Raw genomic sequence first — 12379 nt, 5'->3', positions numbered from 1 at the left:
TTTTCTTCCTTACTTAATTTTTGGGGGCATATTAGGCTTTGTTAGACAAGACTATGTAGGTTAAATGGGATCGTGAGAAGGTGAGTGTCACAAACTTGAACCCAGATTATTACTCAGGATTATAGGTACATGGGTTTCCTGCCTGGGGTCTTTGACCAGTCACAGGTTTTTAGGGACTGTACATCCCTAGAAGACGATGATGATGATAAAGAAGATAGATGTTCAGCCTGATTCAAATGAAGACTTCCCTGTAGGAAAACCATCCCAATGTTAACATGTAGGGTTTAGAAGAGCAAACCCATGTCATGCTTGGAAAAGCCTTTAAGCAATGTGTTTTTACCACAACTACTGCAGGTCAGCTGATTAATATTTTCCTCGTGATGTGCAAGTGTGTTACTGTGGCAGCAAAGTGGCTTTGTCACATGTAACTAATAATGTAACATTCTAACAGTGACCGCTGAGTTAAATCAGTCAGCCTGATGTTACAGTAATGTTGTGGCTTTAGTTGCCTACAAATTTTCAGGAAAAAAAAAAGCAAAACATAACTTAGTACTTGGTGGAAAAACCCTTGTTGACTAGTACCGCGGTAAGACTTTTCTTGTAGCTGTTCACCAGGTTTGCACACATGTCAGGTGAGAGCTCTTCCTCCAAACACCCAAGAGAGATGTGTGCAAACCTGAGAGACTTTACTAAAACTCTAAATCCTTTAGCTTTCTTAGCTGCTGTAAAGCAACTTGATGCTTCAACTCTCTCTACAGATTTTCTATACGATTTAAGTCTGGAACCTGTACAGTGTAGTAGCAGAAATCCCAGTTTAGATGTCTTCATTTATTCTTTAGGATGAAAATGAACATTTTATGTTGGACAGTGAAATGACCACATTCACTTTTTTTTCCTAGATTTTAAAACCTTTGTGGTTTCTTTTTTTCTTTTTTTTTTAAACCTTCCTATGTCATATTCTGATTTCACTGTAAGATGCCAAAAGCTGTTCAGCGTAATATTAAGGAAGTCTGTGCACAGTGGAAGGCCGCATTCCTAACCTCCAGAGGGACTGTCCATGCAGCCATAGAACTTGTGTTAAAATCCTGAGGACCAATGGGAGGAAGGTTGGATAAATGGGATTCCACCTGTAGTCGCAGTAAAGCTGCTGCAGATATAAACCAAAGGCTTCATTCCATCTTCAGAAAAACATTTAGCCTTTTTTTAAATACAGTTATGTCCTTAGGTATTTGAACAGTGGCAGATGTTTTGTAATTTTGCCCCTGTACACCACCAACGAAGTGGATCATACAGTCAAGATGTGATTAAAGTGGAAACTTTCAACTTTAACTCAAGACACTCGGTAAAACTGTTTAGGAATACAGACATTTTTATTCATAGGCCATAGGCCGTAGCATTACACATAGCTCTCCTCAGTAAGGATGTTTTTCTAGTACAAAGTCCAAATATGTACATGTTCTAATTAAACGGCTAGTCGTCCGAATGTCAGCATCACACCCACTACCAGGTGGTATGCGCATGTTTAAGCTTCCCAAAAAAACAGACCCAAATCAAATCACATCCACATCAGGGGGAATCCTGCAGGGTCAGTGCTGCGTATCATCAGCAGAAGTAGGTCAGTCACAAAGATCCAAAAAGTCAGTTATGTTGTTTTATTACACATTCATAATTGCACAATGTTTTAGCATAATTCAACAATGGCATCCTTTAAAAGTTTCCAAGAATGAAATCAGACCACTGTAGTATGAAATATGAAACTGAGCAAAAACTCTGGAACAACATTTGTCTGTCAAGGCTGGGCAATGATGTCAATTTCAGTAATTTCTAATTTAACAATTTCACCTTGTGTAGAGATTGGCGCCCCCAAGTGGTAAGCTGTTTCTGCCTGCTACTTACTTCCTACTCACAGCCTGTCACAAAAACACAATTTGTTCATATTCCTTTAGTTGAATGAAGCATGCCAGAAATGTCACAGTGTGACATGTATATATCCTCGTAGGAGTTAGATGGGATCAAGACTTTGCATAGTACTGTACATTTTGCAGATGAAATAAAAAACAACTTTGTAGATGCTAAATTTCAGCACAAATGTTTCTTTAAAAAAAATTTAATTTAAAAAATCTATTGACACAAACCTAGACAAATTGTGACTTTTTGGGAGCCCTTTTAGTAATTCAGTCCCGGGTCTAAGACCTTATTTTCCGGCCCCAGCCCCCCTGTCTCCGGCCCTGGCTGCAGCCACGAGCCGATCAGTTCAGCTCTGTGTCACACGGGGCGCCCGCTCCTCCGCGGCTCACTTTGTTTTCCGCGTGATGCTGCTCTTCTCTTCAAAGCCGAGGAAAGTCAGGGGCTCATGTGTCAACATCCAGGGTTTCCCCGGGGAGGAATAGCATTAGCGTTATTCCAAATAAAGAAAAGCAAAACAAAACTCAAAAACGCCTGATGTTGCTTTGAAGAACCTTTTATTTTTGTTAACAAATTACTCCTCGGAAGTATCGGGGTTTTTTTTTACTTCAAAGACTAGAAGACGACCTAAGGCTCCTGCTGCTTTGACGTTAGCTAACGTTATTTTAAAGGATGACAGAGTACAAAGTGCGAATAGCGTCTCCAGTCATTTAATAACATCTGGGGAAACGTTAGCTTAGCCAGCTAGCCTGGTAGTTCGATTAGACAGAGGAAAGGCGGCGAAACACACTGCTGACATGATGTTTCCTCAATCGAGGCACTCGGTAAGTTGGCCGGTTGAACTTCTCCCCGGGTGGAAACTGAGCTAACGCTAGCTAGCAACACACAGCTGATACATATCGCTGCTTCCTGCAGGTAGCTGTCATCGTCACAGTGCAGGCACTGTGGCAGCTTAGCTCTTTACCTCGAACAAACGGCGAGCTATACGGCTCACTTATGTGCAGACACAGTCTATCGTTAGCTAGCTTCTCTTAAGACCGAGAAAGTTGGAGTGATGTTGTGCGTTGTTTAGACGGTTTTAACACCCCTTTTGCTACTTGCAGCAAACCACAACGCACATTTAAGCATGCATTCATTTTGAGAAAATATACTTTAAATGTTGCGAAAATAGGGCAGGTTTTTACTGAACATTTGTTAACTATTATAGGACTTTGTTTATTGGCGACTTTGGGGAATTAACACTTTAATTTAAAACGATCAATTGCTAGTATTAGTATAATAATGTGTAACAATAAGTGCATAAATGTGTGAGTACATAAAAGTGTGATTATTTACAAATGTACTGATTATTTTCTAGATCAAATGGCACATTACTTGTTGTGCAGAGTCAGACTCTTACAAAAAATATGTCCCACCTGACCCTCCTCAGGATCAGCTGATTTTGTGTGCCTGTGTTTGTTCAATAACCTCAATTGAAGCCATGGAAAATCTTACTTTCATACTCGATATTTTCTGAGTTAAATCCCCTGAAGTGCGTACAGATTGGTTGAAATAAGTTATAATTTTTAAGGCACTTTTAAGCCCCCATAACGTCTGAAGTACATGAAAGCTGAAATGCTGAAAAGAATGTATAGCCATTGTCCACATGAGCAACATTATTGCGTAAACAGCAGCAATGTTAAAGGTATCACTGATCAGTATGTGACCACTGCCTATTATGATGCACAGTTTTAGATATGAAAAGAAGAGAATGAAGATATTCATCTAGACATTCTGTGCCAGTCATTGTCCTGGCCCTGTAGAAATGACAAGTATCCGATACTAAGATCTTCAGTCATTGCTGTTGTTCACAGTCTGATGATAGAAGCAGGTCGACAGATAAGGGCTTGGCATTATGAAGAAGAGAAATTCTTAGAGAAGCAATGAAGGCTCAAAAGCTTCTGAGTACTTCGGAGGTTCTCAGGGCTCGAATGCTCCTATGTACTTTGATATTGTACATGTACACGATTGTCTGAAAATATTCATAGTATGAATGTAAAATTATGCACCAATTCATTAAATATGCTTAAGTTACTGTAAAAAAAATCAGGTAGGAGCAGATTTTATGTAAAAACAAAGATACTGGAGAAACTCAAACCAGAGTGTGCCTGGCATTTTTGTTTAAACAAAATCTAAATTCAGTTAGTTTCAAATCATTTTAGTCAACTATATTTTTAATGGTATATTAAATGTAGACAGATGTATCTACTTTCACTAATAGTTAGCAATAGCTATTAGTGAATGTGAAACAAGTACAAATTAAGAAAGCTGGCATACAGCCTCATATATGTTTATATGCCAAGTTCTGTTCAAAAAAAGAACATGTGCATGATTGTTGGCTAGTTTCAACATGTGACTGCTCTTTGCTGTTCCTCTTTCTGAGGGGGGTGGGCTGTGTCATATGTCTTTCCTCTCTGAACGTGACCATGGAACAACTTGCATGCTGTGCTTCTGTTTTACTTCTCCAGACCCGCCTAGCGATTCCTTCAATTACCGTTACACATTCTCATACGTTTGGAGCTTTTCCATTTTTTGTCAAATTCAAAAACATGTAGCTCAATCAGTGAATTGACTTATTGTTTTATGCCTACAGGTTGAGCTAATGCTGATCGTTTCATTGCTACTGCAGGTTCACCCATTTCCGATCTAGCCAGTTTCATCACTTCTTTTTTGCACACCTGAAACTGGTCGCATTCGTGCAGAGTTGTGATTTCTGTGATCTCCATGTAACCGGCTGCATCGGGCCTCTCTCTTCAATCCCATAATCCGGCTGGAAACCTCTTGCTCTTGTGCCACTTATTTAGAGAGTAATGAGGTTTAAAGAACCAGATAAACCATGGATTACAGCTTTGGACTGTTGGTTTAAGTGTAGTCTATACATAACCGGACTTCTAATGCAGCCTCTAAATACCTCTCACATATGGTCAGCATGGACACACTTCTGTAAACACATTTCCTCAATCAACACACTTTGTGGCTCAGACAGATGTTTCATATCCGTACCTTTAAGACAGCTGTGACTGTCTGTAGACAATTCACAGTTGTGTGCTGTTAATCAAACACCCAGCTACTTTCTTTATCTCATTTTATGATGTGCACACAGACATGTGTACATCGTAGGACGCATGTCTGTGTGTACATGGTACGGCTGAGTCTGAGCTTTCTTTTAGCTATCCTCTCAAAGGGTTAATCTGCAAGGTCAAACTGCTGCTTTCAAACAAACCTAAACAAACCTTCATTAAAACACACATGCTCTGCAGCAGGGAGCTCTCATATGTTCATGTAAAGGATGATGATTTTTCTTAGAATTTCTAAGTCGCCTTCTCGAAGCTGAAAATCAACCAGACACCTTCTTGTGTTTCTTAGGCATCCTCTCAGTCCAGCCAACCTCTCAAGTTCACCACCTCTGATTCCTGTGACCGCATCAAGGACGAGTTCCAGTTCCTCCAAGCACAGTACCACAGGTATTCATTTAACACATCCATACACACCTAATTTAATCTCTAATATAAGTCACACACTTTCTTCCTGCAGTGTTTTGTTGTTACTGTCTTTTGTGAAATGGCCTCATTTAAGGCAGCTAATTATTCAGAAATGGACTTCATAATGTCAGTCAGCTTTTAGTGAACTTACTTTCTTCACTCAAACGATCCTCAAAGTCATTTTTGTCATTTTATAGGCATGCTTCTGTTTTCAGAACCGCTGCCCCTTCTAGATTTTGGTGAAACAACATGAATTTGTCCTAGATATGGGTATCCGGTAAATAAATATATTTAAGGAATGTTCATTTTATTATTGTAAGGTTATTTAAACAAATGGTTTCATATTACAGTAAATGCTGAATGCCCTTTTTTTGCTGAAAAGTAGATGAGAGGATTGATATAATTCTCATGTCTGTATTCTAAACATGAAGCTTAAGCCAGCAGGCTGTCAGCTTAGCTCAGAGTAAACAAGACAAGTTGTGGAATTAGTATAATTCCCCCAAAGTGCAGTTATCCCCAAACAGGATGAATACATACATTTTGCTTTCGAGCTGCTCTTTCTCATATTATATTTCTACACTTCTTACCCAGTTTGAAGCTGGAGTGCGATAAGCTGGCTTCTGAAAAGTCAGAGATGCAGCGTCACTATATCATGGTAAGTGTGGTAACTCATTTCTGTGGTATGCTGCATATTTAGTTTTTAAATCTCCCACCACAGTCTCATAGTGTCGCAATAGATATGCAGAAATCCTCAGGTTTACTCACTGCATGATGAGGCACAGATAAAAAATGACTACACATCTCAAAATAGAGTATAAAATGCATACATGAAAGAGAGAGTAATTAATCAAAAAGGGTTGTTGTGTGTGCGCGTGTGTCTTTGTGTAGGCGTGTTCTAAATCTTTTACTTGTCATCCTCTGTGCACTGTAGTACTATGAAATGTCCTACGGGCTGAACATTGAAATGCACAAACAGGTAATCATCGTCTTCATTCATCCATCCGTCTAGTAACCCGGCTTTCTTTGTGTGTTGGTCTGACCATTTTTGTTTTTCTTCTTTTGTAGGCTGAAATAGTGAAGAGACTAAATGGGATCTGTGCTCAGGTGCTGCCTTACCTGTCACAGGAGGTAATGATTCACCTTTTACTTAAACTTTACACCCACTGGCCCTTTTATTTTGGTACACGTTGAGAGTACCAGATTGGACCCATCTGGAAACAGTCTGGTCATTCTTCTCTGGCATCAATAAGGCATTTTGGCCCAGAGAACTGCTGCTCACTAGATATTTTCTCTTTTTCCCACCATTCTCCGTAAACCCTAGAGACGATTGTTTGGGAGAATCCCAGTAGATCAGCAGTTTTTGAAATACTCAGACCGACAATCACGACTTAAGTCGCCTTTTTTCCTCTAAATGATGCTCAGTTTGAACTCGAGCAGGTTGTCTTGGTCATGTCTACATAACTAAATGCCCAATGCTGCCTTGTGATTGGCTGTGTTAGCAAGCAGTTGAACTAGTGTGTGGAACAAATGGTAAATGGCCTGTATTTATATAGCGCTTTACTAGTCCCTAAGGACCCCAAAGCACTTTACATATCCAGTCATCCACCCATTCACACACATTCACACACTGGTGATGGCAAGCTACATTGTAGCCACAGCCACCCTGGGGCGCACTGACAGAGGCGAGGCTGCCGGACACTGGCGCCACCGGGCCCTCTGACCACCACCAGTAGGCAACGGGTGAAGTGTCTTGCCCAAGGACACAACGACCGAGACTGTCCAAGCCGGGGCTCGAACCGGCAACCTTCCGATTACAAGGCGAACTCCCAACTCTTGAGCCACAATCGCCCAAAGTGGTCGATGCGTGTATGTTCTCATAATATTGATGAGAAAGTTTTCTTTTCTTTGTTTTTTACTCCAACTTTCTGTTTTAAAGAGGAAATCTGTTTTTGTCGAAGCTTTTCTTGTGCGTATTTGTCTCTGAACTTGTGATCTTTGTTTTAGCATCAACAACAAGTCATGGGCGCTATTGAAAGAGCCAAGCAGGTCACACCTCCTGAGATGAACTCCATCATACGTGTGAGTTTGTCATTTGTAATGTCCACCAGATGTTGCTTCGTAGCATGCTGGTTAGGTAATTTTGACTGGGGATGGGCCCGTTTTGCTCCCTCATTGATGGAAATTTGTCTGTGAACACTTATTTCTAATTGTCAGGTTTCTATTGGCTGTGTGAACAACATTTACCACATTGTTGTTTTTGTGTCACTTCTGTTTAACCGTATTAATAGCAAGAGAATAAATGATGTGGTGTGGTTTGCTTTCTGCAAATTTGGAGAAATAGAGATATGAAACAGATAAAATGCCACGTTGGGTTTCTTTAGCATAATGATCACCACAGTCCTGCGTGCTTGGAGTTTGTGCTGCAAGTGTGATAACTAATCACACTAGTTTTATAGTGTTCACACTTCTTTTTTTTTACAGATGGTAAACTTATATTATCTAATGTGTTGTTTTTGCAGCAACAGCTTCAGGTGCAACACCTGTCCCAGCTTCAGGGCCTGGCTTTGCCAGTAGCCCCGCTTCCCCTGGGCCTCACCCCACCCACTCTGCCCGCCGTCTCCTCCAGCTCCGGCCTGCTGTCCCTCTCCTCCATCCTGGCCAACTACTCCCACGGCCAGCCCCCGGTAGCGAAGGAGGACAAGGCCAGAGATGTCGCAGAGAGAGCACCTAGAGGGGATGATGGAGACAAGTCAGACTAGTGCAGAAAGAGCGAGGAGGTTTGGAGAGGGATGGTATGGGGTGTAATAAATGTCACAAAAAAAGGAAAGGGTGTCTGGAGGCCTGTCTACTGAGTGTCAATGTAGAAGAGTAATTGCAAGGATGATTAGCAAAAGGACCGAGCTTAAACTTTTGTAAGTGCTGAAGATGAAACTCCTGAATGGCTGAGAGTAAATGTTCTTATTATTTAGTGGTAATAGACTTGGTTCAGGCTTCTAGACTTTAATAGATGTGTGGGGTTTTTAAAAAAAAAAAAATTTTGTTCAAGCCACTGTTGTTAGGCTTAAATCAAGATAAATGTTTTCCCATTTGGAGAGAGAGCTAAGAAGGAAACACAATAGCAGTACCCTGGTAGATAACCGTCAGATTTATTTTCTCTTCCATTTTTTGTTATCAGATCTGTTTAGTGTTTATTTCCACGTCCTCTGTAGTCCCTCTGATTGAGTCTCAATGCAGTCTGCCAGTCATAAAAAGCAGTTTTAACAACTCCACTCCCCACATACTGCTTCGCTGTTGCTCACGACTTGCTAAAATGAAATCATCTTTTTCCAAAACGTTAACTGGAGCAGTTTTGTCAGTAATTCCATTAATTTACTCTGTTAAGTGTTATGTTCTTCATTATTCCCAACCGTTGGATGCATTACCAGAGCTGTGTGCGCATTAGTCCCACATAAATCAAGTTGTGTTTTTTTTAATTTCAGAAAGATCGTTGGTTTGTACAAATGGTAAAGTAGCCAACTTGGAAGTTAATATGTAGTAGGTAGGCCTAGCTGCCCCTGTGAGCTCCACATGGGATGTGGACCATTGACAAAAGATCATGGACCCCGCGTCTTTAAATGATAAGAATAGATGCTCTGAAAAAACCCCCAACTCATCTTGTTTTTGTAAACTGAGACAGGTTCTTATAAAACATAAAGATTCCTGTGTGTTAGAGTGAATGTGATTGGAAAGAAGAAAACACTTTAACTTTACTTTTAAGCACCTTTTGTGTTCTCCTTTGACCCCCCCCCCCCCCTTGTTCCTGCCCTTTCCCCCTGCGGGTCCACAAAATTGATCCCAAAATAGGATCTAAATGTTAAAACAGTGTGGTTTTGACATACAGCCAAGCGTTGTGTTTTTATAGGTTAGCAGAGCTTTTTAGTTTTAGCTGAGATTGCGTTAAGTACCACCTTTCTTTTTATCTGTGACTACACAAACCTGACATTCTCAGCATTTTGAAACACGAGCTGTATTCCAACCACATACTTACTGTCTTCATTATACACTATGGGTAGCAAGCTTTTCATGTAGGTAATGTGCAAAAAAATTTAATATGCTGTTTTTGTATTAATGAGAGTGACTTCTTTTAGCTTTGTTACCATCATGGAGATGTGGTGAGATTTTGTTTTCGGCTTTTTCTACCTGTGATCAGCTCCCACGTATAATTTCTTGTTGTTGGACAGTCATTTCCTCCCAGTTTTGTTTGAATTCTGACAAATGTGATTATTGAACAGAGCTGTAATTCACTTTCATTATTATTGTTATTATTATTATTATCATTAATAATAATAATAATAATAATAATAATAAAGATGAGCAGTATAGCTTTAAATAGCTTTATCACCTTTAATATAAATAAGGATGTTATGTACAAATAGCAATTAACCGTTTGACTCATTCATTAATATAGATTATTAAGATATCAAAATGTTATTGTTGAAAGAAGCATGATTAAAATGAATTGGATCTGCAGTGTTAAAGAGCAGCAGTTCAGCTGACCACTTCCAACCAGTCACATGAAGGTCAAACTAAGCATCAGAATGGGGAGGAAAGGTGACCGTGAACGTGGCACGGTTGTTGGTGTCAGATGGGCTAAACTGAGTATTTCCAAAACTGCTGTTCTACTGGGATTTTTCCCAGAGTACTGCGCGTTTACTTTATTCAAACGCCCTCCAGAGAAACCAGATCTCAATCCAATAGAGCATCTTTGGGATGCAGTGGGACGGGACGTTCGTGTCCTGGAAGTGCAGCCGACAAATCTGCAGCAGTTGTGTGGTGCTGTCATGTCGATGTGGATCATAATCTGTGAGCAGAGTTTCCAGCTTTTTGTTAAATCAATGACAAATGTTCTGAAAGCCAAAGGTATTCCAACCTAATACTAGCAAGGTGTACCTAATAAGGTGGCTGGTGAATGTAATTTGAAGTGGCTTACAATTACTATAATATGTTTTAAATGTAGTGTATTGATGTTGGAAACATCAGGAGGCATTCTTTGGTAGTTTAGCCATGTTAGACTAATTTAGACTAAAAGTTGATCAGTGTTAAACGATAACAGTAAAATGAATCTTTAGTAAATACGATCCAGGCTACACACACTCAACAACTCCAAACCTGCTAGTTTAGTAGTGCAGGTTCAGGCCTAGAGGTAAAAGCAGACTGTTGGATTTTTATGTTGTTATATCTGAAAAGGAGCAGCTGCTCACAGATGTTTTCAACTTTAACCGATAATAATAGGGAAATGATTCAAGTGACATCTAAGAAAATGAAGATGACCGTTTTCGAAAATGCTACCCAGGAGGTTATATGCGTGTTGATAATTTCCCATTTTTGTGATCTTATATATGAAAACTTGTATGCATAATGTTTGCAGTTGGTATGTGGTATAAAACTGGTGAACAGCTCAAGTTTATGGCTGAGAAATGTTCATTTTTTAGGCAGCAGAGGGCAGCAGTGCTCTTCCAGTGATTTATTATGGGTTATAAAAAGCATGGAAACAGCCCCAGGTTTATCTGTCTTATTCAGTCACATTATTGCTTTCCTCTCTTTTCGTTTTTATGATTGTATGCTGACCACAGGTACACTGCAGGTGTGTCAGCTGTCTCCCCCCCCCCCCCTGTAATGTGAGTGCTTTCCAGAGCTTTGATAACCCAGTTTTTAATGTCCAAGCATAACCCTTTTCCCTCTGTTTTAATTTGAAAAGCACTTAAGTTGTGGCTCACTGCTCCTTTTGTTTTTCTTCTTCCTGTCTGTGCAAGTGTTGGGGAGCTGGAGTATCTCCCTCCCTGGAGATCTGACTTCAATATATCGAGTGCGAGAACAGATCATTTAATCATTAGCACTCTTTATACTGACGTCAGCCTCTGTAGAAATCCTCCCTTGGCAAAACTCAGACATGTGAATGGTATGTGTGTTTGTTTTGCTGTGAAGGGCCAATTTGTATACATATGAATATATCAATATACATATTTTTTAAAGCATTTTTGTATGTTTCAAAGCTGCTTTTTAATGTGTGTGTATCATGGAGGACTTCGTTGTTGTACGCGTGCATTACAAGCCTACGCTACGAGAGGCACAATGTTGTATATCCTGTCTTTTTTTTTTCTCCTGTTTTCTCTTCCATTCATTCTCTCTCAGTAGGCTGTAACACTTAACTTTGTTTTCTAGATTTGTAAATGTTTTATCCTTTTTTTTTCTGTGCAAATGAAAAACTGTTAAATGTGTCTACAAACACAGTCTCATTTCAAAATACCCGGGACAAAAAAAAAAAAAAAAAAAAAAAAAAGATGTAAACAAGCAACTGTGTACTCTGAGAATGAATCAACCTTTTAGCAGTAAGGAAGCGTCTCTGGTGCCTTACAAATAAAAGATGTGATTGAGAGTGGTCATTTTTCTTCTGGTGGCAACGCACATGGGAAGGGAAAAACAGTAAAGGGCATCGCTGTCGTTATCGCGCTGATACATATTAAGTCAGCGCTGAAATGAAACATTTGTGTTTTGCTTGATAGTCAACTCCTCTGCAGCTTGATGGAATAGTTGAGGCATGAGTGTTTTGTACTCCCAGTCCACTGAGATACATGTTGGCGTTTGGAGGAGTGACTCAACTAAAAATTCCTCTTGGATGAGTCGAGGTATAACTGACCAGGTCAGATTGAAGCTGGTCTAATCAATATTTCTCATGTGAAAAGTTGTTCAGTGCTGTTAGTCTGATCCTCCTTATTTGAAGAAAAAAAACAAAACAAATTATAGTTTTGTGGGGAAAAGTTTTCACAGGACACCCCATCATTCAATAGCTTTTATACCATCTTTTAGCAGCAAACCTGGCTCGGGGTCGTTCACGACCCAATTTCAGCTAAACTTTAGTTGTTGGACATATGGCCTCTTAACTCTAGAATACTTTGGTGTACAGAGTAGTTCAA

The 12379-nt window shown here is 39.8% G+C and overlaps 1 protein-coding gene across 1 annotated transcript; it reads left to right on the top strand.

Moving 5' to 3' along the window:
- Positions 1 to 2310: 2310 nt before the first annotated feature.
- Positions 2311 to 11841, top strand: LOC101482562 (TLE family member 5). Its single transcript, XM_004540264.6, has 7 exons — positions 2311 to 2729; positions 5311 to 5408; positions 6018 to 6081; positions 6358 to 6402; positions 6492 to 6554; positions 7431 to 7505; positions 7946 to 11841. Exons 1-7 carry the CDS (start codon positions 2703 to 2705, stop codon positions 8183 to 8185), a joined length of 612 nt encoding a protein of 203 aa, XP_004540321.1. The 5' UTR covers positions 2311 to 2702; the 3' UTR covers positions 8186 to 11841.
- Positions 11842 to 12379: the final 538 nt, after the last annotated feature.

Source organism: Maylandia zebra, linkage group LG19, assembly GCF_041146795.1.
Source record: "Maylandia zebra isolate NMK-2024a linkage group LG19, Mzebra_GT3a, whole genome shotgun sequence".
NCBI classification, from domain to species: domain Eukaryota; kingdom Metazoa; phylum Chordata; class Actinopteri; order Cichliformes; family Cichlidae; genus Maylandia; species Maylandia zebra.
The sequence above is the reverse complement of the archived record's forward strand: the minus strand, read 5'-3'. Positions and strand labels throughout refer to the sequence as shown.